Source organism: Furipterus horrens, unplaced genomic scaffold (genome assembly GCF_987537825.1).
Source record: "Furipterus horrens unplaced genomic scaffold, mFurHor1.1.pri manual_scaffold_17, whole genome shotgun sequence".
NCBI lineage: Eukaryota > Metazoa > Chordata > Mammalia > Chiroptera > Furipteridae > Furipterus > Furipterus horrens.
This window is the reverse complement of record NW_028327187.1, coordinates 85,718,771-85,745,946: the sequence shown is the minus strand read 5'-3', so window position 1 is coordinate 85,745,946 and position 27,176 is coordinate 85,718,771. Positions and strand designations below refer to the sequence as shown.

General features: G+C 36.4%; 1 protein-coding gene across 2 annotated transcripts in view; it reads left to right on the top strand.

Moving 5' to 3' along the window:
- The window catches only part of KDM6A (lysine demethylase 6A), a 201,082-nt gene that overhangs the window by 81,926 nt on the left and 91,980 nt on the right, over nucleotides 1–27,176 (top strand). For both annotated transcript variants that reach the window (XM_090264983.1, XM_090264982.1), the window contains exon 4: nucleotides 810–859. In XM_090264983.1, coding sequence (XP_090121109.1) covers nucleotides 810–859 — 50 coding nt within the window. The remainder of the gene's footprint in view (nucleotides 1–809; nucleotides 860–27,176) is intronic.

Below are 27,176 nucleotides of genomic sequence, written 5' to 3'. Positions count from 1 at the left end.
TCACTATTTGTATATTGGGAAATGATCACAGTAAGTCTAGTTAACAACTATCACCATACATAGTTAGAATTTTTTTTTTCTTGTGATGAGAACTTTTAAGATTTACTGTCTTAGCAATTTTCAAATATAGATACCATGTTGTACATTATGTCCCCATGACTTATTTATTGCTCATCAGTTTTTTGAAAAGGGATCTCTACCAATTGTAATGTGCATATATAACTTTTTGTTTACTTTTTAACCCCTCCTCACTGAGTTTTTTGATTGATAGAAACTACTTTAATTTTTTTTTAGAACCCTTTATACTTTGGAGTGCATTTAGGGGTATAGCATACCCTATATTGATTGGAATTGCGTTAGAGTAAGGAAGCTTCACAGACAAAACAGCTTCTTTGCCCTTTGTGTTTTTGGAACTCTTACACATTCTTGGAAGTAGCACCCCTTGTGAGAGCAATAACCTATGGTATTCTGGAGTAGTCTTGGAAACCCTTAATTCTCTTAGCACATTTGGTCTCTGAAGAAGGTCAAGTTGATTTAGAGGTAACCTAGGTTCTGTTCATGTGCAGGTCTGAGATGTGATCATGTTTTTTTACACCCTTGAACTCTACATAGTTGACATTTGTTACCATGTTTGACTATGAGTAGGGGTTCCCCAGATTTCTAAATTATTTGGTCTTAAATATCACTGTCTGCTGGGAGGGGGATTTGGTGGGAAGCCCATTATGTTTCTTTTAATGTTTAATGTTTCTTATATTATTGACTTTGAAATGGGACATAATGGTGACTCATACTTATTTTTCTTCTTTCAGCATTATCTGCATACCAGAGGTACTACAGTTTACAGTCTGACTACTGGAAGGTCAGTGCACATTTGCATGAGTATTTCCTGTTTTTTTTTTTGTTTTGTTTTTTGTTTTTATGGGTGGCAATACTTAAGATGAATTGTGTTCTTTTATTTTGTTTGTTAAGTAATTTTGTTAATGACTTAAAAGTTATTTTTAGGGAACGGAATTGGAAAACGAAAAGTGAGTTTTCTTTGTGCTATCTTGTATAAATCACCTTGTATTTTTATTAAAAGAATGGGTACTGACACAGTCTATGGGGCAAAGATGATCCTAATTGTGAGAACTTAAAAGCAAGCAAGACCAAATGGCAACATTATGATTCTTTATCAGGCCGAAAAGGGAAGTCATAATGGGAAACTTATAATGGAAATCTTTTTTTTGGTACAGTTTGTTTATAATTGGAGCTCTGAGGACAATGGAACCTAACCATTTTTAAAAAGATATACCTAAATGAAGAATTGTGTATGACAGTGACAATCTATTTTCTTAGTTTAAGCAGTACGTAAAGTTACTTGGGCATGGTTACTCTTTTACATCATGTATACTTTTACATATAAATTTTTTGGCCAGTGGGGTTTCTCTATCTGAGTTGCTATTCAGATATTTTAGAGGGATTTTATTTTTTTATTGCCTGGTTTATCTTTCTTCTTGATTTGTTGAAGTTTTAATGATATGTTGTAGTAAAATATTTTTAAATATCTCCTCTAGTCTATGGCTTATATTTTTAAAAAAGTTTATTGAAATATAATTAACGTACCATAAAACTCAACTGTTTTAACTATGTAATTCAGTGACTTTTAGTAAATTTCCAGAGTTGTGCAATCATAACCACAGTATTATTTTAGGATATATCCATTTCCTTATAATGAAACCTCATGCCCAACCCTGGGAAAGTGCTTTTTTACTTTGTCTGTTTGTAAGAGTTTAGTATTCAGGATATTTCATGTAAATGTAATCATATAGCATGTGGTCTTTTTTGACTGGCTTCTTTCACTTAGCATGTTTTCCGAGTTGATTCACTTGTAGTATGGATTATACTTTATTGTCTTTTACTCTCTAATAATATTTCAGTGTATGGCTATACCACTTTTTATTTATCTATTCATCAGTTGATGGGCACTTTAGTTGTTTCCACCTTTTTGCCTATTGTGAATAATGCTGCTGTGAACATTTGTGTACCAGTTTTTGCGTGTACATATATTTTTATTCTCTTGGGTAGATATCCAGAAGTGGAACTGCTGGGCTGTAGAGTAAATCTTTGTTTAACAGTTTTTAGAAACTATTTTCCAGGGTGGCTGTACTATTTTATAGTCTCATCAGCAATGATTCCAGTAATTGTTCAGTTGTTTCTTTTAAAGCCTCACTCAAAGATACGTTAATTGATTTGATAGAGAAAGAGAAAGAGAGAGACATCGATCAGTTGATTGCTTTATGTATACGCCTCATTGGGGGATCAAAACCCACAACCTAGTTGTACGCTCTGACTGGGGAATCGAACCTGCAGCCTTTTGGTGTACTGGACGATGCTCCAACCAAGCCACCTGACCAGGGCACTTTCTTCTTGATAGCATATTTTGAAGTGTAAAAATCTTAAGTTTTGATGACACCAGTTTTGCAGCATTTTCTTTTATTGCTTATGCTTTGGTGTTGTACCTAAGAAATCTTTGCCTAATCCAAGGTCATGATAAATTATGGTTTATAATCCAAGGTCATGATAAATTATGGTTTATTCAAACAGTTGCTTTACTACTTGCCTTTACAGAAGGTACTGCAGTAAATAGTAAAAGTATCTTTTCATGTTGTTGTTAGTGATTCTTTGGTATAGATACTCTTTGATTGTAGAGTCCCTTTATAAGTGGAATTGGTGGGTGGAAGCTTAAGTGTTAAATACTTGTTTCCCCTCAGTATTAAGCTAGAAAGTTTATGTCACTGGGCTTTTTGCCAATCTGATAGGTGAGAAATGGTCTCTTATTATTCTTTTAAATTTGCATTTTCTTAGTTGTTAGTGAAGTTGGGGTTTTCTAAAAACTTAAAGTTGAAAGACTATTTGTAGTTATTTTTTTCTTTGAAATATTCATGTTGCCCATTTTCCTATTGGCTCATCGTTTTCTTTCTCTGTTTTATATGGCCATATTTTATGTATGAGTTATAGTTATCCTTTGTGATATAAGTTGCAGTTTATCATTTGTCATTTTACTTTGTTCTATGTGTTTGTTTCTGTTCATTCAGAAGTGTTTGTTTTTGCCCATGAAGAACTTTATGTCTATGTAGTCAGACTCATCGGTCTTTTCTTAAATTGCATCTGCATTTTGAATCATAAGACAGTTTTTCCTCATTCCTAGGTGTTAGAGAAATTCACCCATTTTTTTCATTTAGTACTAACATGGTTTTAGTTTTTAGTTTTAATCTGATTAGTTTGAGATTTATTCTAGATTTATAGTGTGAGAAATATCCAAGTTTGTTTTTTTCCTTATGACTAATTATCTCAATACTGTATATTGTTTTAAAAAAATCTGTCTTTTCCTCCTCTCATTTAAGATGCCGCCTTAAATATATGCTAAATTTTTATATGGTATTTTGTCCCTGGATTTCCTGGTCCGTTTCCTTAGGCCTGTTTATGAACTAATACACTATTTTACTCATAGAGGTTTTATAATATGTTTTAATATATAGTTGTGCTAAGGCACCAATTCCCCATTGTTCTTTTTTTTTTTTTAGGGTTTCTCTGGCTGTTCTTTTATTGCTTGTTTTTCCAGATAAGCTATCTAATTAACTTTAAGTTCCACAAAAATAACTGGATTTTTTCCTCTGGCCTTTTTGAGGTACAATTTACATTATTTTAAATGTACAAGTTTGCTGCATTTCAGCAATTTATATGGGGTTGTGTAACTATTACCACAATTAAGAGAGAACATTTCCATAACTCGAAAGTGTTCTTTTGTGCCCCTTTACATTTGATTCCCACTTTAGACCCCTGGTCTTAGGCTTTCTATCACTCTAATTTTATCTTTTCTAGAATGTCACCCAACTGGATTCAAATAGCACATATTCTTTTGCTTTGGATATTTTTCATTTAGCATGCTGTTTTTGAGATACACCCATGTTGTGTGTATCAATATTGTGTTCCTTTTATTGTTACGTAGTATTTAATAGAATAATTATGCCACAATTAATTTTTGTGTTTATCAGTTGGTATTTGGGTTGTGTCAAGTTTTTGGTAAAATATGTATGAAGTACTATGAATATTATTTGTTTTTGTGAGATCATAGATTTTCATTTCTCTTGGTATATATGCACCTAAGATTTGGAGATGTTGGATAATATTCCAGTTGTAGGATTAAATGCCAAACTGTTTTTCCAAAGTAGCTATACCAGTATACATTTTAGTTAGCAATGTTTGAGGTTCCCAATTGTTCTGCTTTGCTACTAATATTTGGTAATGTCAATTTTTTAAACTTTAGCCATTCTAGTAGTTAAGTGGTGGTTTTCCACTTTGGTTTTATCTGCATTTTCCTGATGATAGTGATGTTGAGCATCTTGTATGCACTATTGGCCTTTTTTGTATAACTTCTTTTCTTAATTACCTATTCACATACTTTGCTCATTTTTAACTTTTTTTTTTTTTTGTCTTACTAATTGAGTTGTATAGGCTCTAGGTAAAAGCCCTCTATCAGGTATATGTTTTGGAAGTATTTTCTCATTCTGTGGCTTGCCTTTTGCTTTTCTTTGTGCCTTTTGAAGAGCAAATGTTAATAATTTTGATGAAGTTCATTTAATCAATTTTTATACTTTGTGATTTTTGTGTTATATTAAGAAATCTTACCCTACTCCAACATTATAAAGGTATCCTCAGCTTTTGTTCCTAGAAATTCTACAGTCACATAAATTATATTTTGGTTTATGATACACTTCAAGTTGTCGGGTTGTTCATGATGTGAGATAAGCTTCAATGTGTGGGCTCCTGCACACCCCTACTCAGACAAATTGATATCCAGTAGTTCCACCATCATTTTTTTGGAAAGACTATCCTTTTCAAATTGAATCACCATTTCCTCTTTGACAGAAATCAGTTGTCCATTTAATTTTGTATCTATTTCTAGATCCTCTGTTTAGTTATCTATGTCTGTTTTTAAGCCAATATCACACTGTTTTGTTACTCTTAGTCTTGAAATCAAGCACTGTAAGTTCTAGTTGTTCTTGTTCAAAGTTGTTTTGGTTTTCCTTGCCTTTCCATATAAAGTTTAGAAGTAGTTTGTCAGTTTCTCTTGCTAGGATTTTGACTGGTAACACATTGTATGCATAAACCAATATGGGGATAATTTCTATCTTGAATAATAATGCATTTGCTAGTCAATGAGCATACTATGTCTCACCATTTATTTAGGTCTTTAATTTCCCTTGGCAATGTTTTATTGTACATTTTAAAGTTTATTTCTATTTTACCTTTTTGATTGTGTTGTGATTGGAGGCACTGTAAAATTTCATTTTCAGTTGTTGCTATTATATAGGAGCACAATAGATTATTCTATACTTAAGCAACTTGCTATTTTATTTAGGTAAACTAATTACTTAGTTCTAGTAGCTTTGCTCTAGATTTCTTAGAATTTGCTATGTATCTCATCATACAGTCTACAAATAAAGGCAATTTTATTTTTTCTTTTCTAATCTGTAGGCATGCTTTAATATTTTTGTTACCTTGTTGGATTAGCAAAGACCTAGCAAAGACCTTCTGTACAGTATCAAATAGAAGGGAACATCCTTGTGTTTGTTCCTTATCTTTGGGGGAAGACATTCACTTTTCACCATTGAATATGATAGCTGTATGGTTTTTGTAGATTTAGATTGAAGAAGTTCCCTTCTGTTACTAGTTTTATGTGAAGGTTCCCCCCCCCCGCCCCATTATTTATAATGAATATGTTTTGAATTTGTCAAATTGTTATTCTTCATCTCTGGAGATCCTGGTTGATTTTTATTTTTTAAATAGGTTTATTGTTAATTACATTGCTAGATTTTTTAACTATTTTTTGGATAAACCTCTTAGTCACATGTATTATGTTGGCTTCAGTGTTGTAATAGTTTGATAAGGATTTTTACATTTTGGTTTATAAGTGATGTTATTCTGTAATTTTCTTCATGTGACTTTGATTTTTATATCGGGATAATTTTGGACCCATAAAATGAGTTGGGCATTGTTCTCTTCTTTAATGTGTGTGTAGGGTTGGTATTATTTCTTCTTTAAATGTTAATGTAGAATTTACCAGTAAAGTCATCTATCTGGGCTTACAGTTTTCTTTGTGTGGAGAGAGCTTATTAACTACAAATGAAAGTATACAAGGTCTGTCCAGAAAAAGTCCAGCCATTGTTAATATAACGATAACCGTTTGCACGATATTGATGGAACCTGGAAGCCAAGGAAAGTGGACTGGAATGTGTATGCATGAATAATGATGACTTTACTATACTAATCAGTGGGGGCAGTAGACATTGTGGAATGAGCATGTGTACTGTGTGGCTGTCACATTCAAAATGACTGAGCAAGTAGAGCAACTAATCTGCATCAAATTTTGCATTTAACTTGAATATTCCTTCACGGACACTAGATGATTTCAGCAGGCCTCAGATATGGGCAACTGACGATTGGCAGCTTCATCATGACAATGTGCCCGCTCATACATCAGGTCTCGTGCAGAGTTTTTTTGGTGAAACACCAAATCACCCAGGTGACTCAGCAGCCCTAGAGCCCAGATTTGGTGCCCTGTGACCTCTGGTTTTTCCTAAAATGAAAATCATCTCTGAAAGGGAGGATTTCAGACCATTAGTGAGATTCAAGAAAATATGATGGGGCAGCTGATGTCGATTGGGAGAACTGTGTGAGGTCCCAGGGTGCCAACTTGTATCTTCTTCAATCGATGTCTCTTTTTCATATTACATGGCTGGATACCTTCTGAACAGACCTGGTATATAGAGTGATTCAGGTTTTCTGTTACTTGGTTTAGTTTAATTTTGTCTTTCAAAGAATCTGTTTCATATAGTTGTCAGATTTACTATTTCTATTATAACCTATTTTTCTTTTAATAACCATAGAATCTGAAGTGAAGTGTATCCTCTTTCATTCCTGATAATGGTAATTTGATATTCTCTTTTTTCTTGACCAGCCAGGCTAGAGGTTTACTAACTTCATTGATCTTTGCAAGGAATCAGATCCTTTCCCACCCGGATTTTTTTTTTTTAAGTATATTTTATTGATTATGTTGTTACAATTGTCCCAGTTTCTTTTCCCTTTGCTCCCCTCTTCCCAATACCCCCCTTCCCTCCAGCAATCCCACCCCCCCTTATTTCATGTCCATGGGTCGTGTATGTAAGTTCTTTGGCTTCACCCTTTCCTATATTATTAACTTCCCCCTCTTATTTTGTACCAACCAATTATGCTTCTTAGTCCCTGCACCATTTCCCCATTTCTCCCCCTTCCCCTCCCAGTTGATAACCCTGCAAGTGATCCCCACACTTATGATTCTGTTCCAGTTCTGGTTTACTTAGTTTGTTTTTTTTATTTTTTAGATTCAGTTGTTGATAGTTATGAGTTTGTTATTTTAGTGTTCATAGTTTTGGTCCTCTTTTTCTTAAATAAGTCCCTTTAACATTCCATATAATAATGGCTTGGTGATGATGAACTCCTTTAGCTTTACCTTGTCTGGGAAGCATTTTATCCACCCTTCCATTCTAAATGATAGCTTTGCTGGATAGAACAGTCTTGGTTGGAGGTCCTTGCTTTTCATCACTTTCAATACTTCTTGCCAATCTCTTCTTGCCCACAAAGTTTCTTTTGAGAAATCAGCTGATAGTCTTATAGGGCCCCCGTTGTAACTATCTTCTTTTCTCTTGCTGCTTTTAAGATTCTGTCTTTATCTTGAACCGTAGGCATTTTAATTATTGTGTCTTAATTAGCTGTATCTCACAGATTTTTATATTTTGTATTATCCATCATTTGAAAATGTTTTCTACTTGTGCTTTCTTCTGACCCATGGGAGATGTATATTTGGCTTCCAATAGTTTGATCAAAATCGTTAGTTTAAATATCTCATGATTAATGATTTTTAATTCTCCTTTATACAATATACTCTGCATTATTTTATTCTTTTGAAACATATTGAGACTTATTGGTTCGACATATGAAAACAAGTGCATAATTCACATTTATTGGTAGGTAAATATGGTTGGTATTGTTTAATTGTTGTTATTTGTAGAGTTAATTATCTCTTCCTATGATTGTGGAATTGTCTTTTAACTTCCTTTTTCCCCCCTTTAATATATTTTGAAGCTGTCTTATTAGGCACACACACATTTATGATTTTATCTTTACCTTATGAATTGACTCTTTTATCACTATGTAATACTTACTTTTACTTCTAGTAATTTTTTTTGGGTCTCGATTTGTTTTATCTGGTATTAATAATAACCATTGCATCCTTCTTAGGCTTGTTATATACATGATAATATTCTTTTCATATATTCCTTTTGACTTGTTGGGATCTTTATATTTACAATTCTACTGTAGGTAGCTTACAAATGGATCTTGCTTTTTATTCAATCTGAAAAAAGCTGCTTTTTATTTGCTTTGCTTTATTATCGACAGTTAATGTAATCATTCACATGGTTGGGTTTTGATCTTTCATTTTACTTTTTTTTTTATGTTAGTCCCTCAGTTCCTTGGTCTTATGTTTCTTCTTAAGTACTCCCCCACCCCTACTTTTTTGTTTTTGTTTTGTGTTTTGAATCTACTTTACTTTTCCTATTGGCCTTTTCAGCTATTTCCATTTTTTTCGTTTAGTGATGGTACTAGGAATTACAGTATACATCTTTTATTTCTTATAGTCGTCTCCATTACATATTGTACTGATTCACATTAAATGTAGAAAGTTTTCAGTCGTACAGGTCCACATCTTACCCACCCATGTTCTTTATATGAATTGTTATTGTATGTATGTATCTACAGTATTAGCTTCACAAAATGATGTTAATTTCCTTTGAATAGGCCTATATGTACAGGGAGTAGCAAAAATAGGTTTGTAGTTGTGAATACACGGAATACAGTTTATTGTATTATTCTTTTTTAACTGCTCTATTATTTTTCATACAAACAACTGTAAACCTACTTTTGCACAATCCTGTATTACAGTGTAATATTATAGTAACTGTATTTACCCATATGTTTACCATTTCTCATGCTCTTCATTACTTTTCGTGAATTGTTTCCATGTACTGTCATTTTCTTTCAGGTCGAAAAACCTTGTTTAGCATTTCTTACAGTAAAAATCTGGTGAAGATGACTTTTCTTTTATCTGAAAATATTTTTTGACTTCATTGTTAAAGGGTATTTTACCTGGGTAGAGAATTACCAGTTGGCTTATCTTTTTATTATTTTTTTTTAGCGAAGTTTTGTTCTCTTCTTGCCTTCCATATTTTCTGATGACAAATCAGCTCTTAATTGAACCTCTCTTTTCCTGTATACAATTTATTGTTAATGCACGATTGCCTTTTATCTTTGGCTTCCTGTAGTTTGATCATGCTATACCTCTGCATAGTTGTCTTCATATTTATTCCGTATGAGCATCTGGAATCTGCAATAAATTTGGGAAGTGTTTGTCGTTATTTCTAAAAATAATTTTTCTTTTTTGTTCATTCTGGTCTCTCCAGGGGATCCAATTCCATGTAGGCTAGATAATTTGTTTTTATGTAAATGTCCCTGAAGGGCTTTCCCCCACCCCCACCCCTTCAGTCTTTACACTAGATAACCTGCTTTTCTGTTTTGAGATTCATTTTCTATTTCCTTTGCCATCTTAATTTAATTATTAGTTCAAACCATTTAATTGTATTTCAGATATTATACTTCTGAATTTTAGATTTTACATTGCTTTAAAAAAAATCTTTCTCTGTTGAAGTTTCCTGTCTTTTCTATTATTCATGAGCATATTTTGTTTTAGTTAGTTGATGATAATTAAAATAGCCACTGTAAAATCTTTGTCATTTTTTTCCTTAAAATGTGTTCTAGTTTCCTGGATCTTTTATATGTTGTGTAGTTTTGTTTTGGATACTGGACATTATGAAAATTATGCTAACTCTTAATTCTGTTATTCTAGCGAGTGGCTTTTACTTTTTATCTGAGAGAGTTCTGTATTGGATTTGAACTGCAAACTGTTTCTTCAGGTGACAGCTTAAATATCAATGTAGATCTTCTTTCCTTCCTTCCTTCCTTCCTTCCTTTCTTCCTTCCTTCCTTCCTTCCTTCCTTCCTTCCTTCCTTCCTTCCTTCCTTCCTTCCTCCCTCCCTCCCTCCCTCCCTCCCTCCCTCTTTCTCCTTCCCTTTTTTAAAATTTAGCTGTATTGAGTGAAATGCATATAGGAGTCAGCCAGACATGTGGGTACACAGAATTTAGGGTTCCTCTCTCTGGCTCTTTCCTCTTATTTCCCCTGATTCAGTGGGATTTGGTTTCTCTTGGTTTCAGTCTTCTAGCTTTCTGGATTAGAAACACTGGCACCAAGTTAATAGCTGTGAAAATGGGAACTCAACTCCCTCCATACAACTTTCCTCCTCTGAGCATGGCCTGCTGTTATGTAAGTTTCCTATTGCAGCTTTAACAAATTATCACATATTTAGTGGCTAAGACAACACAGATTTAATTATTTCAGAATTTTGGAAGCCAGAGTCCAAAATAAGTCTCCTGGGATTAAAATCAGGTTTTTAATAGGGCTGATTCCTTTTGGAGCCTCAATTGGGTAATATTTCCTTGTGTTTTTCAGCTTCTAAAGGCTGCCTGCATTATTTCTTTGTCTCATGGTCCCATATCACATTGCCTTTTGTCCTCACATTGTATTATTTGGCCTTTGACTTTGTAGCCTCTCTCTTGTTAGGACCCTGTGATCACATCTGGCCTACTTGAATAATCCAGGATAACCCCCTCATCTCACGATCTTTAATTTAATCTCAACTGCAAAGTATGTTTTGCCTTGAAAGATAAATATTCTCAATTCTGTGATTAGGGTGTGGGTATCTTCAGTGCCATTACTTAGACTACCATTATTTTCCTACTGTAATTTGCCTGTTGCTGTTTACTCTTGTGTGTGTTTAGCTAGCTGTGTTATGTGTTATAAACTCTATAAACCAGAATTTATAGTTTTTATAAAACTATAGTTATATTGTAGTAATTATCTGCAGGAGGGTCTTCAGTATTATCTTAGCCTTCGTTGAAGAAGTAGTGCGATAACATGTTACTACTTTGCCTGTATTTGAACTTCATAAAAATGTAATCATGCAGCATATTTTTAAAACTCTTATCTTCTTTCACTCAGTACTGTGTGTTAGTCATTCCTGTAGTTGTATATGGCAGTAGTTTCCATTGCTGTATAAAGTATTGAATTATGTGAATATGCCACATTTGATTCATTTCATTGTTGAAGGACATTTGGTTTTTAATGAATTTTGGCTATTATGAATCTTAACTTTACAAGTTCTTGATGCCCTTGTAGTTGTCTGATGCCTGAAAATAGATGTGAAACAATATGTTGTCCAACTTTTCCAGTTATAAGCTTGGAGGAAAGAAGAAATTGGGATTTAAGTCAGAAACCAATTAATCGACCATTGCCAAAAATGGTACTCCCTTCTAAACTTACTTATAATAAGGAAAACTTACATGAAATTTTATTATTAAGAAGTTTGTTGTAGACATTTCCAATAATAAGGGAACATAACTTTTATTATGGTATGCCCAATACATGGAATAATAATTAGTCATCAGAATAATTTATTATCAGTATTTTCTTATTGTACACTTCTTAACAGGCAATTTGAGATCTCTCCAGGTGTCTACAGCTGACTCCCCAAATACCAAGAACACTAACCTGAGTTTATTGCTTACCATGGTAAGGGTGAACACTACCTCTAAAGCCTTGTTGGTATCTTATGGGGGAAGGTAAGGTCAGAATTTATAGAGAATTGATAGTTTGCTTTTAAAGAAAGTCTTTAAATTTGGGAGCTCAATTGGGTAAGAATTTCTGTATAACAGGCCAGAAATGGTGGATATATATCAAACAAGGAATTTGTGGAAATTCAGAGACTCTTGGGCCACAGATTATTGTTGATGCTTCTCATTGAAAAATGGATGGTTCATGTAATTACAGAGAAACCATGTGCCAGGAGAGGAGACACAGAAAAGCAAAGTAATGGCAATGAAGACAGAAGTCTAGTGAAGTCATGTTAACATAGACAGGTTTGGTTTAGGTTCTCAGGTCCAAGCTGAGTATGGGGGTAGACAGTTTTGGTTCTCTCAGGGTTTAAGAATTTGTACCGGATGCTATCACTTAATGACATTAATACTACTTATTTTCTCTTTTCTAAGCATTAATAAATAATTTAACAGTGCTATTAGTGATCCAGTGGGTATTTATTTATCCAGTGGAAATGCTTAGTGGCTGGTGGTGATCAGAGTTTACATTCATTACTCAGTGATTTTTAGGTTTAATGTCTTATTCTTATAGCTTTGTCCAATTTTGTGGCTTATACCCACAATGTGTTTTAAATTGAAAAATGTAAGTATATGATTGATTTTTGGGTTTTTATATATATATATGACTGAGATAATTATCTCCTAAGTTTTAGTTGTACTTAATCTCTTTAAACCACATCTTTTCAAACTTAATCTCTATAATTCAATCTAAAATGATTCCATATACTATAGGTCTTTAGTTTTTCAGCTGAATTCTTACAGAAATGTGAGGAGTTGAAAGGATTTCTTTCTCTCAGATTTCAGAAAGATAATAATGCACTTACTATGTTATATAATTTGCCCTGTGGCATTTGGGGCAGACTCATGCAAGCACCATAATCTCTTGAGCATATCTGAATTGCCTGCAGTACTAGTCTTGTACTTTGGGGCCATTATTAAGTAAAATAAGGGTGACTTGAACACAAACACTGATAAGCAAGACAGCTGATTTGATGAGCGCGATAGCTACTAAGTGACTAACAGGCAAGGAGCATATATAGCATGGATACACTCGACAAAAGGGATGATTCATGTCCTGGGTGGAATGGAGTGAGATTTTATCATGCCATTCAGAACTGCATGTAATTTAAAACTTTGAATTGTTAATTTCTGTAATTTTTCATTTAAAATTTTTGGACTGCGATTGGCCTCAGGTAACTAAAACTATGGAAAGTGAAATCGCTGATAAGGAGGGACTGCTGTATTTCAAGAAATCAAAGCTTGTGGAAATTAATTTGTTTATGTTTTGGTATGCTAAATGTAGATAATTTTTGTCCTTAAAAATTGAGCAAAGAGGTCTTTTTTACTCAATTGAATGCATGCTAGAAAATTGTAATGGTATTTTTCTTTTTAATTTTTTTAATATGCTTTATTGATTATGCTGTTACAGTGGTCCCAATTTCTTTTTCCTTTGTTCCCCTCCACCCAGTGACCCTCCTCACCCCAGTTGTCCGTCCCCCACCCCCCACCTTGGTCCATGCCCATTGGCTGTGCATATAGTTCTCCTTAACATCTTCCTGTCTACTCCACTCTCTCCTACTATGCTTCTTAATTCCTGTACCATCTCCCTTCGTTTCTCCCCTTCCCCCTCCCTGCTGACCTCCCCCCATAATGTTCCCCATACCTATAATTCTTTTGCCACTCTCGTTGCCTCCTTAGTTTGCCTTTATTTCAATTCCCTAGCTTCTGTGTTGGTTGTTGTGATACAGTTTTCATTTTAATGTTCATAGTTTTGATCCTCCTTCTCCTAAACAAGTCCCTTTAACATTTCATATAACAGTGGTTTGGATCTGATGAACTCCTTCAGTTTTACTTTGTCCTGGAAGCACTTTCTCTGCCCTTCTATTCTGAATGACAGCCTCACTGGATAGAGTAATCGTGGTTGTAGGTTTTTGCTTTTCCTTACTTTGCAGAGTTTCTTTTGAGAAATCAGATAATAAAGACTATCGCTATTGGGACCGCTTTGTACGTAATTCTCTTCTTCTCTCTTACTGCTTTTAAGATTCTCTCTTTATTCTTAATTTTTGACATTTTGATTATAATGTGTCTTGGTGTGGTTCTCCCTGGGTCCAGTTTTTTTGAAACTCTCTGTGCTTCCTGGACCTATAAGTCTGTTTCCTTCCCCAAGTTATGGAAGTTCTGCTTTATTATTTTTTCACATAATTTTTCAATTTCTAGTTTTTCTTCTTCACCTTCTGGCAACCCTATGATTCGGATGTTGGCCCGCTTATAGCTGTCCCATAGGTTTCTGAGTCTCTCCTCATTTTCCTCACTTTTCGTTTCCTCTCTCTGCACTGGTTGACTGTTTGTTCCTTCCCTATGTTCCAATTTGTTGATTTAACCCCTGGTTTTCTTTCCCTCACCACTAGTTTCGTATGTGTTTTTGTTCATTTCAGCAGGACTAGCGTTCACTCCTTCCGCATCTTGTTAAAGATCTGCTGTTAGGCCTGTAAGCATTCGTATAACCAAAGCTCTGAACTGTGCCTCAGAAAGATTTCCTATCTGCTGCTTCCTTAGATTAGATATTTGCTGTCTGGTCAGCTGCGTGATAGGGATCTCTATCATGATCTCTGCTATCCTGACAGTTTTGTGTTTACTTTTGCTTCCTGGGCGGGGCTGTCGCACCACTTATGCTATAGGGGGCGGAGCCCCATGTACTTGTCACTGCCTGGCAACCCTTCTCACCCCACTGTGGCCTTTTTTGGGGGCGCGGATGTCCAAGATGGATTCCTGCTGTTCACTCTTTGCTAAGAGATCAGGAGCCGCCTCCTCCATCCTCACCCCCTCCGGGTCTCACAGTCCGAGGCAATGGGGGTGTGCCTTCCCTGGTGTTGGAATCGCAAGCTGGCATGTCTGATCTGCAGCCAGGGTGCTCCCTGGGCGCTTCTCGCCTCCCCTTAAATACAGGTGTCTGTGCTTATCGCTGTCTCGCTGCCGCTGCCACCGCCACCACCAGCACAGCTTGACCTCTCTGCCCTGTCTCCCCCTCTCCTACCCGTCCAGACGAGCACCGCTTCTTTATAACTTCATACGTTAGACTTCATTTATTGTATGGAACTTGTGGTTATTTCTGGTTTTGCGGTAGTTGTATTTCTTCTTAGTTGTGGAGGGAGACAGAGCGTGTCAGTCTAGGTTTCCATCGTGGCCGGAAGTCTGTAACGGTATATTTCTTACCAGCTCTGAAAATTGTGCTGGCCTTCTTTCTTAATTGGGGCTGATAAAAGAGGTTTTCTTTAGCCCATTTAGCTCCCATATGGTTTTATTTATTTATTTTTTGTTAATGTTGCACTGATGTGGGATTAGAGGTTAATGTGGGTAGAAGAGATTTTGTGCAGAGAATTATAACAAAAACTCAAGGTTCATTTAATTCAACTTCATGTTTTGAATTTAGAAATATATCATGTATTTAAATATACCACTCTGGAAGCTTTATAATATGGAAATATTTAACACTTTAAGAGAACACAGAACTTTATATTTCAATAAGCATAATGCTTAAATTAACCTGAAGGGGGAAAAAAAAACTTTTGCCTAGAAGGGCAGAGACCAAGAGAATGAGATCTTTTAAAGAATATGTGGGAAAAGTTAAACAAAACAAAACAGTATATTTGAGAATAAGGGTTAGATTCTTTTTAAATTATACAATTTTAGAAGCAGAGCGCATCCTAGAAATTATTATTTAACCTCTTTATTTTATGAACTGGACATACTGTGTTCAGGTGGTTAATGAAGCCCCTAGTTCAGCACTGATTGGTGGATAAACTAGTAGACTCTGCTCATCTTCTGACTTTTCAGTGATTTTTTTCTTTTACACTATTTATGTCAGTCACTAACTTGCTTTTACATTCATTGTTGAGAGCTTACTGGCAATACAGGGATAAGATAGTTCCTGGTCTCAAGTTCCCTTGTTCTTCTGAGGAAGACACAAAAAAACATTAGTTTTTGTTGATTGGTATATTGGAAGTGTTGAGGGCTGTGAGGAAGGCAGAAGTACGTGCGTTTGTGTAAAAGGTATGGGAAGTTGAAACTTGAGGGGAGGATTAATGGTATTAAAGGCTTTCTAAGAAGAGAATTGAGTCAACACAAGAAAGTTCAAATAGGTGTTTAGAGAGCACCCACGTTCTTGGTCTAGAGCAGAGGTCCAAAAACTTTTTTTGTAAAGGGTGAAAGAGTAAATATTTTAGGCTTTGTGGGCCAAGAGGCAAAATCAGCTATTATGTAGGTACTTAGCTAATTGTTTACAGTGTAACCATTATAAAATGTAAAAATTCTTTTCAGCTCCTGGTCCTTAAAATTTTTGTACTGGACATAGTTTGTGGACCCCTGTTGTAGAGTCTGGGGAACTCAAAGTAGGGGAATGGAAGGCAAGGGCTAGATAGATGGTAAATAAATAGCTTTGAACAGTTAGCACAGATCTGGAGTCTTAGATACATTTTAATATTTGTTCAGTATCTAGTCAAATTCTAAAGTGCTGGAAATCTGAATCATAAACTTAAAACAATGGTTTTCAGGGATTGGTTGAAATTGCATTGACTTTGCACATTTTTTTGAAACTCATCGTAAAGAGCCTGTCTTTCTCAATAAATTTTTATATTTTTTCATAAAGTTTCTGTGCATTTTATTAAAAATGTATTTTATATCTTAAGATTTTGATATTATAAATGTCATTTTAATTTTTAAAAATCTGGTATATAGAAGTGTATTTGGCTTTTATATGTTAAATTTATCAAGCAACTTCACTAATTTACTAACTTGGCTAATTTGGCTGCATTACTTTGGATTTGCTGTGTAGACTACCTGCCTTTGTAATTAATGATAATATTGTTTCTTTGTTTCCAATTTTTGTGATATTTTCTCCTGCTGTTGTGATAAGTAGGAAGCCAGCACAGTTTTGATTGAAGGATGTGAGACAGCACATTTGTCTTGTTTTCCTTCTCAAACAGAATGTTTTAAATATTTTTACCATGAAGTATGATTACTCTATTATTATTTTGGTAAATGGCAAACTTAGGAACTTCTTTACTCTAATGATAGCCAACTTTTAAAAATGTCAGTTGTAAAGCCAACATTTTTCTTTTTGTATGCAAATGCTTTTTCTGCATCCACTTAAGATAACTTTATTTTTTCTCCTTAAATCAATTTTGCATTTCTAGGTCTGTTCAAATTGGTAGATATTTTTAGATTGGGATTGTTAACGTGTAGAATCTTTGTTCATAATTGAAATTGGCCTATATTTTTCCTTTCTTGAGTTATCTTTATCTGATACCTTGGAGCTGGTTCTGTATTCCAAGGATTTGGTCAGAGGAAGAGGAAGCAGAGTGTAGCAACCCTTTCCTTTAAGGGAATTACGAGATTGCGCATATCCCTTTATACATATTGCACAAACAAGAACTTAGTGATAGGAGCACGCCTAGCTGCAAGGGAGGCTGAGAACTGTCTTTATTTTGTCTGATTATGATAGTACATACTATAGAAAACAGTAAGAGAGGGTACACATGTTGCAAAATAAAATGTACTATACAAATTAACGTATGTTATTGGTAAATAAGGGAATGTGTCTGTATGACATGGAAGTCTTATTTTTTCATTTATTTATTTTTTAGATAATGAGAGTATAATTATAAACTTCATTCAGAAAAGGAAAAGCTTGGCTGCTGAACTGGCAGCAGGAGTCCTGTAGTCTAGATTTCAAGAAAACTAAACACGAGTACTTACATTGAGGGTTCCTCCTCAGAAAGTTTCATTCCTAGTCTTCTTGTACAGCTCTCAGCTATGTTCATTGTCTGAGCACACCTGCTAGCTCTGCTCTAATGAAAGGGTTACCAACATTCGAACTTCATCTTTTCATTCATTTGTTAATGTCGATGGTGGCAAACTATTGCCACGCTGAGCTTCCTACTTGAGCGGATCAGCTTATCTCCAGGTACCAGTTGCTACTTTTGAAATCTAGTTTTAATGTTAGGTAGCTTTTGCGTAGTCTTGTCCATAACTCTCTTTTATTTCTAAGTCCTCTTATTTTTAATGTCATTTTTTACAGCATGTGAGACATCAGTAATTATGTATCATGCTGTATCCATTGAGCAAATACCATGTGCAAGATACTTTTCTTGAGACTCAGTTAACTTGTTTCATGAGTCTTGTAATAGATAGTAGGTGACAAGGCTGGAATTCTAACCCAAGTCTGATGGCCTCTACAGCCTGATTTCATGATCACTATGCAGTACCTCACATTGATTTTAGAAGCAGAACTTCTGCTCTGTTGAACCCTTATAGTTATAATGAGCTTTATACCTCATGTCCAAAAGGTAGTTCAGACTGTATTAGGAAATAATTCAGTATAAATTGAATCAGTAAAGTATTCTTTGATGATAACTATGTAAGAGGTTCTTTAAGGTTGTAAGAGATTGATTTATTCAGCAGCAAACCTTTCCTAAATAACTTATATATACAAGTTATTGGGTTGGCCAAAAAGTCCGTTATATTTTTTTCCATAAAATAAAGAACAGATTTTTTATTTTCGCCAATAACTTTCTTGATTTGGATATTTTGAGTATGCTGGCTATCTCCCATTCTTGGCTTTTGTGGGTAGAGGACAGGGGTGTTGCTAAACATCTTTCAATGCATAAGACAGCCCCACAGCAAAGAATTATTTGGCCAAAATGTCAGCAGTACCAAGAAGTTTCACAAACCACTTTTGACACATTCAGTCAGTCACAGCACTTTCTCCATAACTGCACAAATCTTTGGTGTGTGTTTCAGTTGCATTTTTATCTTTCTTGAAATAATAAAGCATAATTTGCCAAAAATGTTGCTTATTTTCTTCCACCTTCAATATTAAAATGGCTGTGCGAAAAGTCACCAATTAAGGTAAGGTTTTTTTAAAATGCATACTAATATGACAGCTGTCATAATACAATAACAAAATTGTTTCAAATAAAGTTAAAGACAACTGAGCACTACTAGAGCCATTTTATGGAAAAAAACGTAATGGACTTTTGGGCCAACACAATACTTTTCCATAGGTATCAAAAGACGACTTAGGTTCTCTACCATTTATAGACACATATTCTAGTGTTGGAGGTAAACAGCATATCTGTAATGGACATGGGAATATTCATTTGGAAACATGTATCAGAGGCCTAACTGTCTTTGGGCTTGGGAATGTGTTAGATACTACTTTCAGAAGGAAAAGGTGAGAGAAGTGTTAATAGGAAAAGTGAGTTGACTGACTAACAACATTGACTTTTTCAGCAGAGGAAGCGAATGTTTAAAATCACAGAAACGTGTAACAGCACATTTTATGTAGAGATGTGCATATTATTTGCCCTGATTGAAGTGATGGCTCTGAGATTTGGAAATTTGAGGCACAGTCATAAAATGCAGACTCTTCAAGTCAGGCTAGATTGTAGGGACTCTTCAGAGGAGTTTAAAATAGACAAGTGTCATGTTTTGAGTGTTTGAAAGTTCATTGGGCAGAGTTGTGGAAGGGGAGGTGAGAATTTGGGAGATGAGTCATGAAAGTATTGAAACAGGTCAGGCAGACAAAGTTGAGGTTCTAAATTACCTAGAGAAAAGCAGTAGGAATAGAAAAGGGATAGATTCAAAGGCCTTTAAAATTTTAAACAAGCTTTGTGAGTAGAATGAATGTGGTTTATTGGTGGGGGAGGAAGTGAGAGAAGAAAAGGAAGGACTACTTTTTGAGTTACTGATGAGATTGTTACCACTCTTTATAATCTTCAGTATCATTAGAGCATCAGACTTCTTACCTGTACAGTGGGGTTCAGCTATTTATAGTATATGTAGTATATGTAAGAGGTAGACTACGGTAACCAGAAGGCATTTGAAAATTCATTCCTGCAACTTTGGAATGCTTTTTTTTACATACCCCTCACTTTGTTGCTTTGGTGCCCAAAAGGATGAGCAGCAGATCTCCCCCCACCCCACCAAATATGTCTGTCATTGGTTATGTGGAATTAGTATCAGATATTAAGAAACTTGACATATTTTTAATAATTTGGCTTGATTTTATTTTTTAATGATATCCCTGCATAAAAATATGATTGTCTTCAAAAGTGATTACTGGAGTATGGGATGCCTGGTGGTACTATAATCAAGTTGCTATTCTGTCCCCAAATTGGCAGACATTATAACAAGATCTTGACAATCTCATCACTCAGAACCCAGTTAGTAACCCTAAGTAACTATCTTTGGCTTCAATATTGTCTAATAAATGTTTTTAGAAGCTTGAATGTTACTTTTAACTGTTATTCACTTTCATGAATCTTACCCTCTCTTTGGGAAGCAGCTGCCTTCTTACTGTTGCATGTTTGTAGGGTCTAGGTCTAAACTTTACTCAAAAATTACAAACCTTGGGAAATAGAAAAGAGCTGTGGCCGGGGGTCAGGTGGAGGGCAGTGTCTGATCTTAAATGTACTGGCACTGAACTACTGTCTTTAAAGCATGTTTTCCTTTAAAATCATATGTTCATGACTCACTGCATTGCCTGTCCAGTCTAATTTTTACACAGGGTTACTGCTGGTCACTTTTGGGAATAAATAACTTTTTTTCCCTTGCAACTTGGGTCCAGTGATTGGGAGACCTGCAAATTAACTGACAATGGACAGATTAACATGAGAAAGGACAAAGTTTATTTACAAGTGCATGCTGGAGTTGCTTAGTAATGAGGAATTTCTCTGTAGCCAGAGATAAAGTATTATATATACAATAGTCCCTCACTGTATCGCGGGATTTAAAAAAATATTATATTTAATTATTTATCACGGGTTTTTCGCTGTATCACGGGATTTTGAGGTACTGTATACGTATTTATATGCGTAGTATTTGTGATTTTAATGATTTTTGCCTAAAAATTTAAAAAAATATAATAAATGATTCTAACATTAAAAGAATATAAAATCAAAATAAAATACTGCACACTGTTTATAGTATGTATTTTTTTTTTGCGGACGAACACATACATTACACTGAAAACAAGATGTACACTCAAGCTTGTTTGCCTACGGGAGATTATACACGGCACACGATTGGCTAATTGATGGAAGGCGACCAACCAGAGTATTGTCTTGTGTATCCTGGGTGCTGATTGGCTCAGTAACCATACCATCAGTCTGTCTACTATCCCACACTGTGAGCACATGTTCAGCATCTCGCCTTGTCCACTTAACTCCCACCTCCAATCGCTGTGCATAGTTTTGCTCTGCGGTGTTGTGTCTTGTGAAATTTTCCTTAAAGACTGAATTTATTGCAAGCCCTCTGGTGCCACCCAAACGTTCTGTATTTTCTAAGGATTCTGGCAGTGAACCCAAGTGCCAGAGAAAGATGCTTACCATAAGAGAAGGTGGAACTTCTCGACATATTGAAGGAAGGGAGAAGCTATGCGTCTGTTGGCCGCCATTACAAGATCAACGAGTCTGCGATTTGCTGTATAAAGGAGGACGAGAAAAATCAGGTCTATGATATCAGTGACTTTCAACAAAACAGCAAAGAGGGTGGTTACTTCCCGCAGTAAGATCATTGTGAAGATGGAGTCTGCATTAGCTGTGTGGATAAACGATTTCAGAAAAAAGAATATCTCGCTGGATACAAACACCATCCGGACGAAGACCAAGCAACTGTATGATTGTTGAGCAGCAAAAAGGGATGATCACAACGGTGATGAGAATGAAGAAGAGGATGATGACGACGACGCTGAAGCAGGACCTTCAAGTGCTTCTCCAACCAGACCAACCCCATTCAGTGCCAGCAAGGACTGATCTGACAAATTTCAGAAAAGCTTTGGACTCAAGAGCGTTCCTCTGCACGGAGAGGCTGCCTCTGCAGATAAAGCCGGAGCTGAGGAGTACGTGAACAACACATTCAAGGATGTCATCGAGGAAGGAAGCTATAAGCCTGAACAAGTTTTTAGCATGGATGAAACGGGCTTATTCTGGAAATGGATGCCGTTTCACACTTTCATTATGAAGGAAGAAGCAAAACCCCTGGTTTTAAGGCCCAAAAAGATAGGGTAACTTTAATCGTGTGTGAGAATGCTATGGGCTTTATGATAAAGGCCAGGGCTTATTTATAAGTCCAAGAACCCAAGGGCCCTAAAATACAAAAATAAGAATGTGTTGCCTGCGTACTGGATGCACAAGCCTAAGGCTTGGATCACAAAACTCCTCACTACTGATTGGTTTCAGCAATGTTTTATCCTGGAGGTTAAGGTTTATCTGGCAGAGAAAGGCCTTGATCTCAGAGTGCTCCTGATAATGGGCAGTGCTGGAGGTCATGCTGTCGACCTGACGTATGATGGCGTCCAGATAGACCTCTTGCCGCCGAACACCACATTGCTCATTCAGCCAGTGGATCAAGGCGTTCGTTATTCATGCTTTTAAGGCTCTCTACACCCAGAACGCCCTGCAAAACCTCATTGAAGCTATGGACTCGAATGAAGACTTCTCTCTAAAGGCGTACTGCCATGAGTACACAATTGCATCCTGTCTCCAAAATATTCAAAAGGCCATAAAGGAGATGAAGAGTGAGACTTTGAATGCCAGCTGGAAAAAATGGTGGCCAGAAGTGGTCCAAGATTACAAGGGATTTCCTGAAGAAATCCATCACTCTGTGGTGGATAAGGCCGTGAAGCTGGCAAAAATACTGGGAGGAAAGGGCTTCAGTGACTGACTACTGAAGATGTAAATACCCTGATCGATGTGCACTCTCAACTGTTGACGGACGAAGACTTGGAGGAGCTGACTTAAGTCAGCAAGTGAAGAAGCGGATGAGGAACAAGACGAGCAATGGGTTGAAGAAGAAGAGGAGGCTGGCCTAACACTGGATCGTCTTGCAATCATAGTCAGAATGGCCAAAGAACTTCAACGAGTGGCTGAAGAATGGGAACCCCATATGCTTCATTCATTGCAGTTTGCAAATTCAATCGACAGTGTCATGTCAGTTTACAAAAACATTCTCAATCAGAAGCAGCAGCAGCGCCAGCAATTCCCCATAACTATGTTCATCACTTGAACGAAAAGGTCAGTTATACCTACACCTTTAGCAGAAGTAGAAGTTACGGACGAGGCCGAAGATAATACTGCACTACCTGAAGAAGCGCCTGATGAAGTGGTGCCTTTAGAAGAGCTGTAATGCTCTTCTTTGCTGTGCAGTACATTCATCTCATCTTCATCACCTTCGTCGTCATCAGTACTGCACAGCTAGTTCATCATCTTCTTCATTCAAGTTGTAGTATACTTCACTGGTGAGTACCCGTATAAAATTTTACAGTACTGTATATATATGTTGTTAAAGTTACGTAGGTTTAAGAGTGTAGGATATGTTTAAGAACATAAGTAGTATTTATAAAAGTGTGGAAAACGTTAATAAGGGAGTGGGAAAGGTTAATAAGGGACTGGGGACGGTTTATAAATGTGTGGGAATGGTTTATAAAGCCTTAAAATATATATAAATACTAAAATAAATGTAAGGTTCCTACTTCGCAGATTTTCACCTACCGCAGGGGGTGGTCTAGAACATAATACTCGCAATAAGTGAGGGAATACTGTAAACCTAATAAAACAGGGCAGGGTGTTAGGGCTTCATTGAGAAAGTATGGAAGGTTTCTATTGAAAACTAAATGGGGTGGGGATGAAGGTAGGCAGGGTTAGGACTAATTTAGTAGGTAAGGAAAGTTCTATTGTACTTTTTGATGCTGATGGGTAGCTGAATTCACACTTTCTATTACTAAGGGTCAGTATTTTTACAACCTGTAAACTCCCATGGAGGAGAGTCGTTGGCAGCTGTATTTTCAGTATGCTTTGCTTAAGTTTAGATATAATGTTTATTTCTGTGGCTGCCGAGTCAGTTTAAAGTAATTTTCATACCACTTTGGTGGACTGCTCATCCCTTCCTCACTATTGACCATGGTGTGCTAAAGGAAGGAGAAAGAAGAGGAAAGGAACCATTTAGGCAAAGAAAGCTGAAGTTTTCCTAGAAACACCGTGATAGAAATCTGTTTGTGTCACTGGCTAGAGCTGTGTCACGTTGCCAATTTTTTCTCACTGATACTAACAAGGCAGAAAGGGGGTTGGTCAGTCAACAGTGCCTTCCAGGAGATTTCATAGACAGATTTAAGAAAATTTGGCAGGAGGAGGGTCAGAATGAGGTTAACTTTTTATCTCATCTGTGTTGTTTTACAGCTCATTGTTTTTGTATAATTTAGTTCATCGCTCTTGTTTTCCAAACCACTTTTACATATGTATGTTCATAAAAATGGAAGCAGAACGCTGAGTGTCCTTTTCTTTAATTTGGAAATAGTTTGAGGATACTGAGAGAAGTTGAGTAATAGCGAGAAAGGATAATGCTTGTAGTGTTTTAACTCCAGAGGACTGAAGAGTGCTTCCATCTCACATCTGGAGTTGTATAGGATGGAGTTCCTGGTTTCGGAACATAGGGCATTCAGGAGTTAATCAACTGTGTTGGGGATCAGTGAAATCACCGCTATGAGCTTTGGTATTGGTGAACTGCTAACTTAATGAACCACATCCTTGATAATGATTTTACTGTAGACATAATATAGGAGCCTTCAATATAAAAGGATAATAAATTCATTGTTATAATTTCTTAATTTGGGGGTTATAATGAGTACTACTATCATACAGTATAGGTCAGAGCTTGGCAAACTTTGTTTTATTTTAAGGATTTTATTTATTTAGTTTTATAGAGAGGGGGAAGAGAGAGAGAGAAACATTGATGTGAGAGAGAAACATCTATTGCATCTTGTTTGCACCCCAACCGGGACCAAACCTGCAGCCTTTCACTTTGCGGAATGATGCCCAACCAACTGAGCTACACTGGTCAGGGCTGGCAACTTCTTTTGTAAAAGGCCAGATAGTAGATATGTTAGGCTTTGTAAGCCAGTTAGTCTCTTTTGCAACTACTCAACTCTGCTGTTGGCGCTGGAAGCAGTTATAGATAATAAGTGGGTGTAGCTGTGTTCCAATAAAACTTTATTTACAAAACAGAGTGGCTGGCTGGATTTGGCTTCTGTGTGTGCAATAGTTTGTTGACTCATAGTGTAGATGCTATAATATCTAAGGATTTGGACTGCAGCAGAACTGTGTTTTATAAACAACTCCTCACAGTAAGTTGAAGGAAGACTACATCACATTTAATTCATTTCCGTATTATTGCCTTTGCTCTGGTCATCCTTTTACATAGACCCATGTTTTTCAGTGGGGGTGCTATTAGCATTTTTGGTGAGGTTGGTTTTACTTTGGGAGGGAATACATCTATTTTAGGGCATATGGCAGGTCAACTATTTTCAGAGATGTATGATTTAGAATCCCTGGCTTAGATGGCTTGTTTTTCCTTCCTAGCCATCCTTGAGATACAGTGCTCAAATAATACCTCTTTTCCTAGTCTTTATTATACTTTATTAACTCTTAAATGGTTGTAGCTGGGAATATATTATTATGTACTTAATCTCATTATCTTTTGTCATTAGACTATAAAGTCATTGACAGTAGGGATTTTTGTCTGTTTTTGTTTACTTCTGTATTCCTAGTTCTGATAACTCTGCTATGGCTCATAATTGGTGCTCAATAACCATTTGAATTAGATTGGTAACTATTAATGGGAAAATGAAACTTAACTCCTTGTCAAAATTTATAAGCTTCAGGTTAGTAGAGACCATGCATCTTACTAATTCTGTGTCACTCTGGGAACTGAATTTTAATAACTAAGCTTAAATACTGGGTGATTCACTTTACTAGACTTTTGGGCATCTGCTCTGTGGAAGGCAGTGTGCTAGGTGACAACAAGTAATACACAGATGCTTAGTACTCCTGCCTTTGTGCATTTTTGTCTGATGTTATTTTATCAGGTAACTAAAACATAGTAGTTAAGAGTAAGCTCTGGAGGCTGACCTAGATTCAGTTCCTATGTCTGCTACTTATACCTGTCTCTGAGCAAATTGCTTAATCTTTCTGATCCATGTTTCTTCATTCTATGAGACCTTCTATCACCTCAAAGGTTACTAGAATCTTTTAAAATTAAAGCCAGCATTTTGCATAAAATCAAGTTCTTACTGTTACACACCCTGGCTGGTTTGGCTCAGTGGATTGAGCGTCGGCCTGCGAGCTAAGTGTCGCTGGTTCGATCTTCCAGTCAGGGCACATCAGAGAAGGAAAACTCTGACTCCAAAAAACCTCCGCTGCCTTGCGGCATACCTCTTCAGGGGAAAGGCTAAGGGAGTAAACCCCGACAGAAAATCCGGAGCCGGAGTTCCTAAGGCGGTTTGACGTTGTAGTCAACACCGGCAACTTCTGCGGCGCACCTGAAGCCAAGCTGCATTGACTCCGTCTTTCCCTTGGACCCTTCAGCTGCGAAGAGAGGGGGGGTCTGCTGCATGGGCAACAGCAGACCCTCCATATCACCCTGCCCAGGCTCTGTAGCTTCAGCTTCACTGGAGAGGACACTCCAGCGTCATCGCAAGATGTCGATTCAACACGGGAGGAGACAGATACCGTGTCACTCCCGAGTTGGACTGCACAGCCATTCTCGGCGGTGCAGATAGACTCTTAAGAAGCTACACCATCGTCTCTCGAGACGGACGGCTGCCAACAACTGTTACACAATAATGGCATATGATAGACATGGTGGGAAGTCCAAACTTAGAGGTTGGATCGATTACCTCTGGTTTGAGGTAGTTGAAGCAGCGGAGCCTCGTGGGAAAGATGGCATTTAAACTGTCTGGATCTTGAATAATTGATAGAATTTATACAGTGGCAGGGATGCAGATAAAATTTCCTAGTGGGGGGAAGATGAACTAACAAAGTAATGGAGTTGGGAGAATGTAGGGTGTGTCCTAAAAGCAGAAATCCCCTCAATAAACTCATTTCCACTGTACCGTACACCACCTACTCTGGGCTGTTACCTAAATTGGTGAAAGATGTTATCTGTTGTTAATCACATGTGCTCCATTCCCCTCCATCTCCTCCGCCTAAGAAAGACAGTTGTCTTTCAAATTAGACTTTCTGGGTAGACACTTCTGAACTTGTATTAAGGACAGCATTCTTAATATCCATGTTCTCTCCACCCCTACCCCTACACACAGTAGGTTGCTTGCTTCTTGAGAGCAAGGGAAGTATATTTTAATCAGTTTGGCCTGTTCAACCTTTGTGTATTGCCCCTGACACTTAAATAAATGCTCAAGTTATTTCAGGGGATGGGGAGGTAAACGAATGATCCTGATGAAAACTATTTCCAACTGAATTACAAATTTTTTTAACATTAA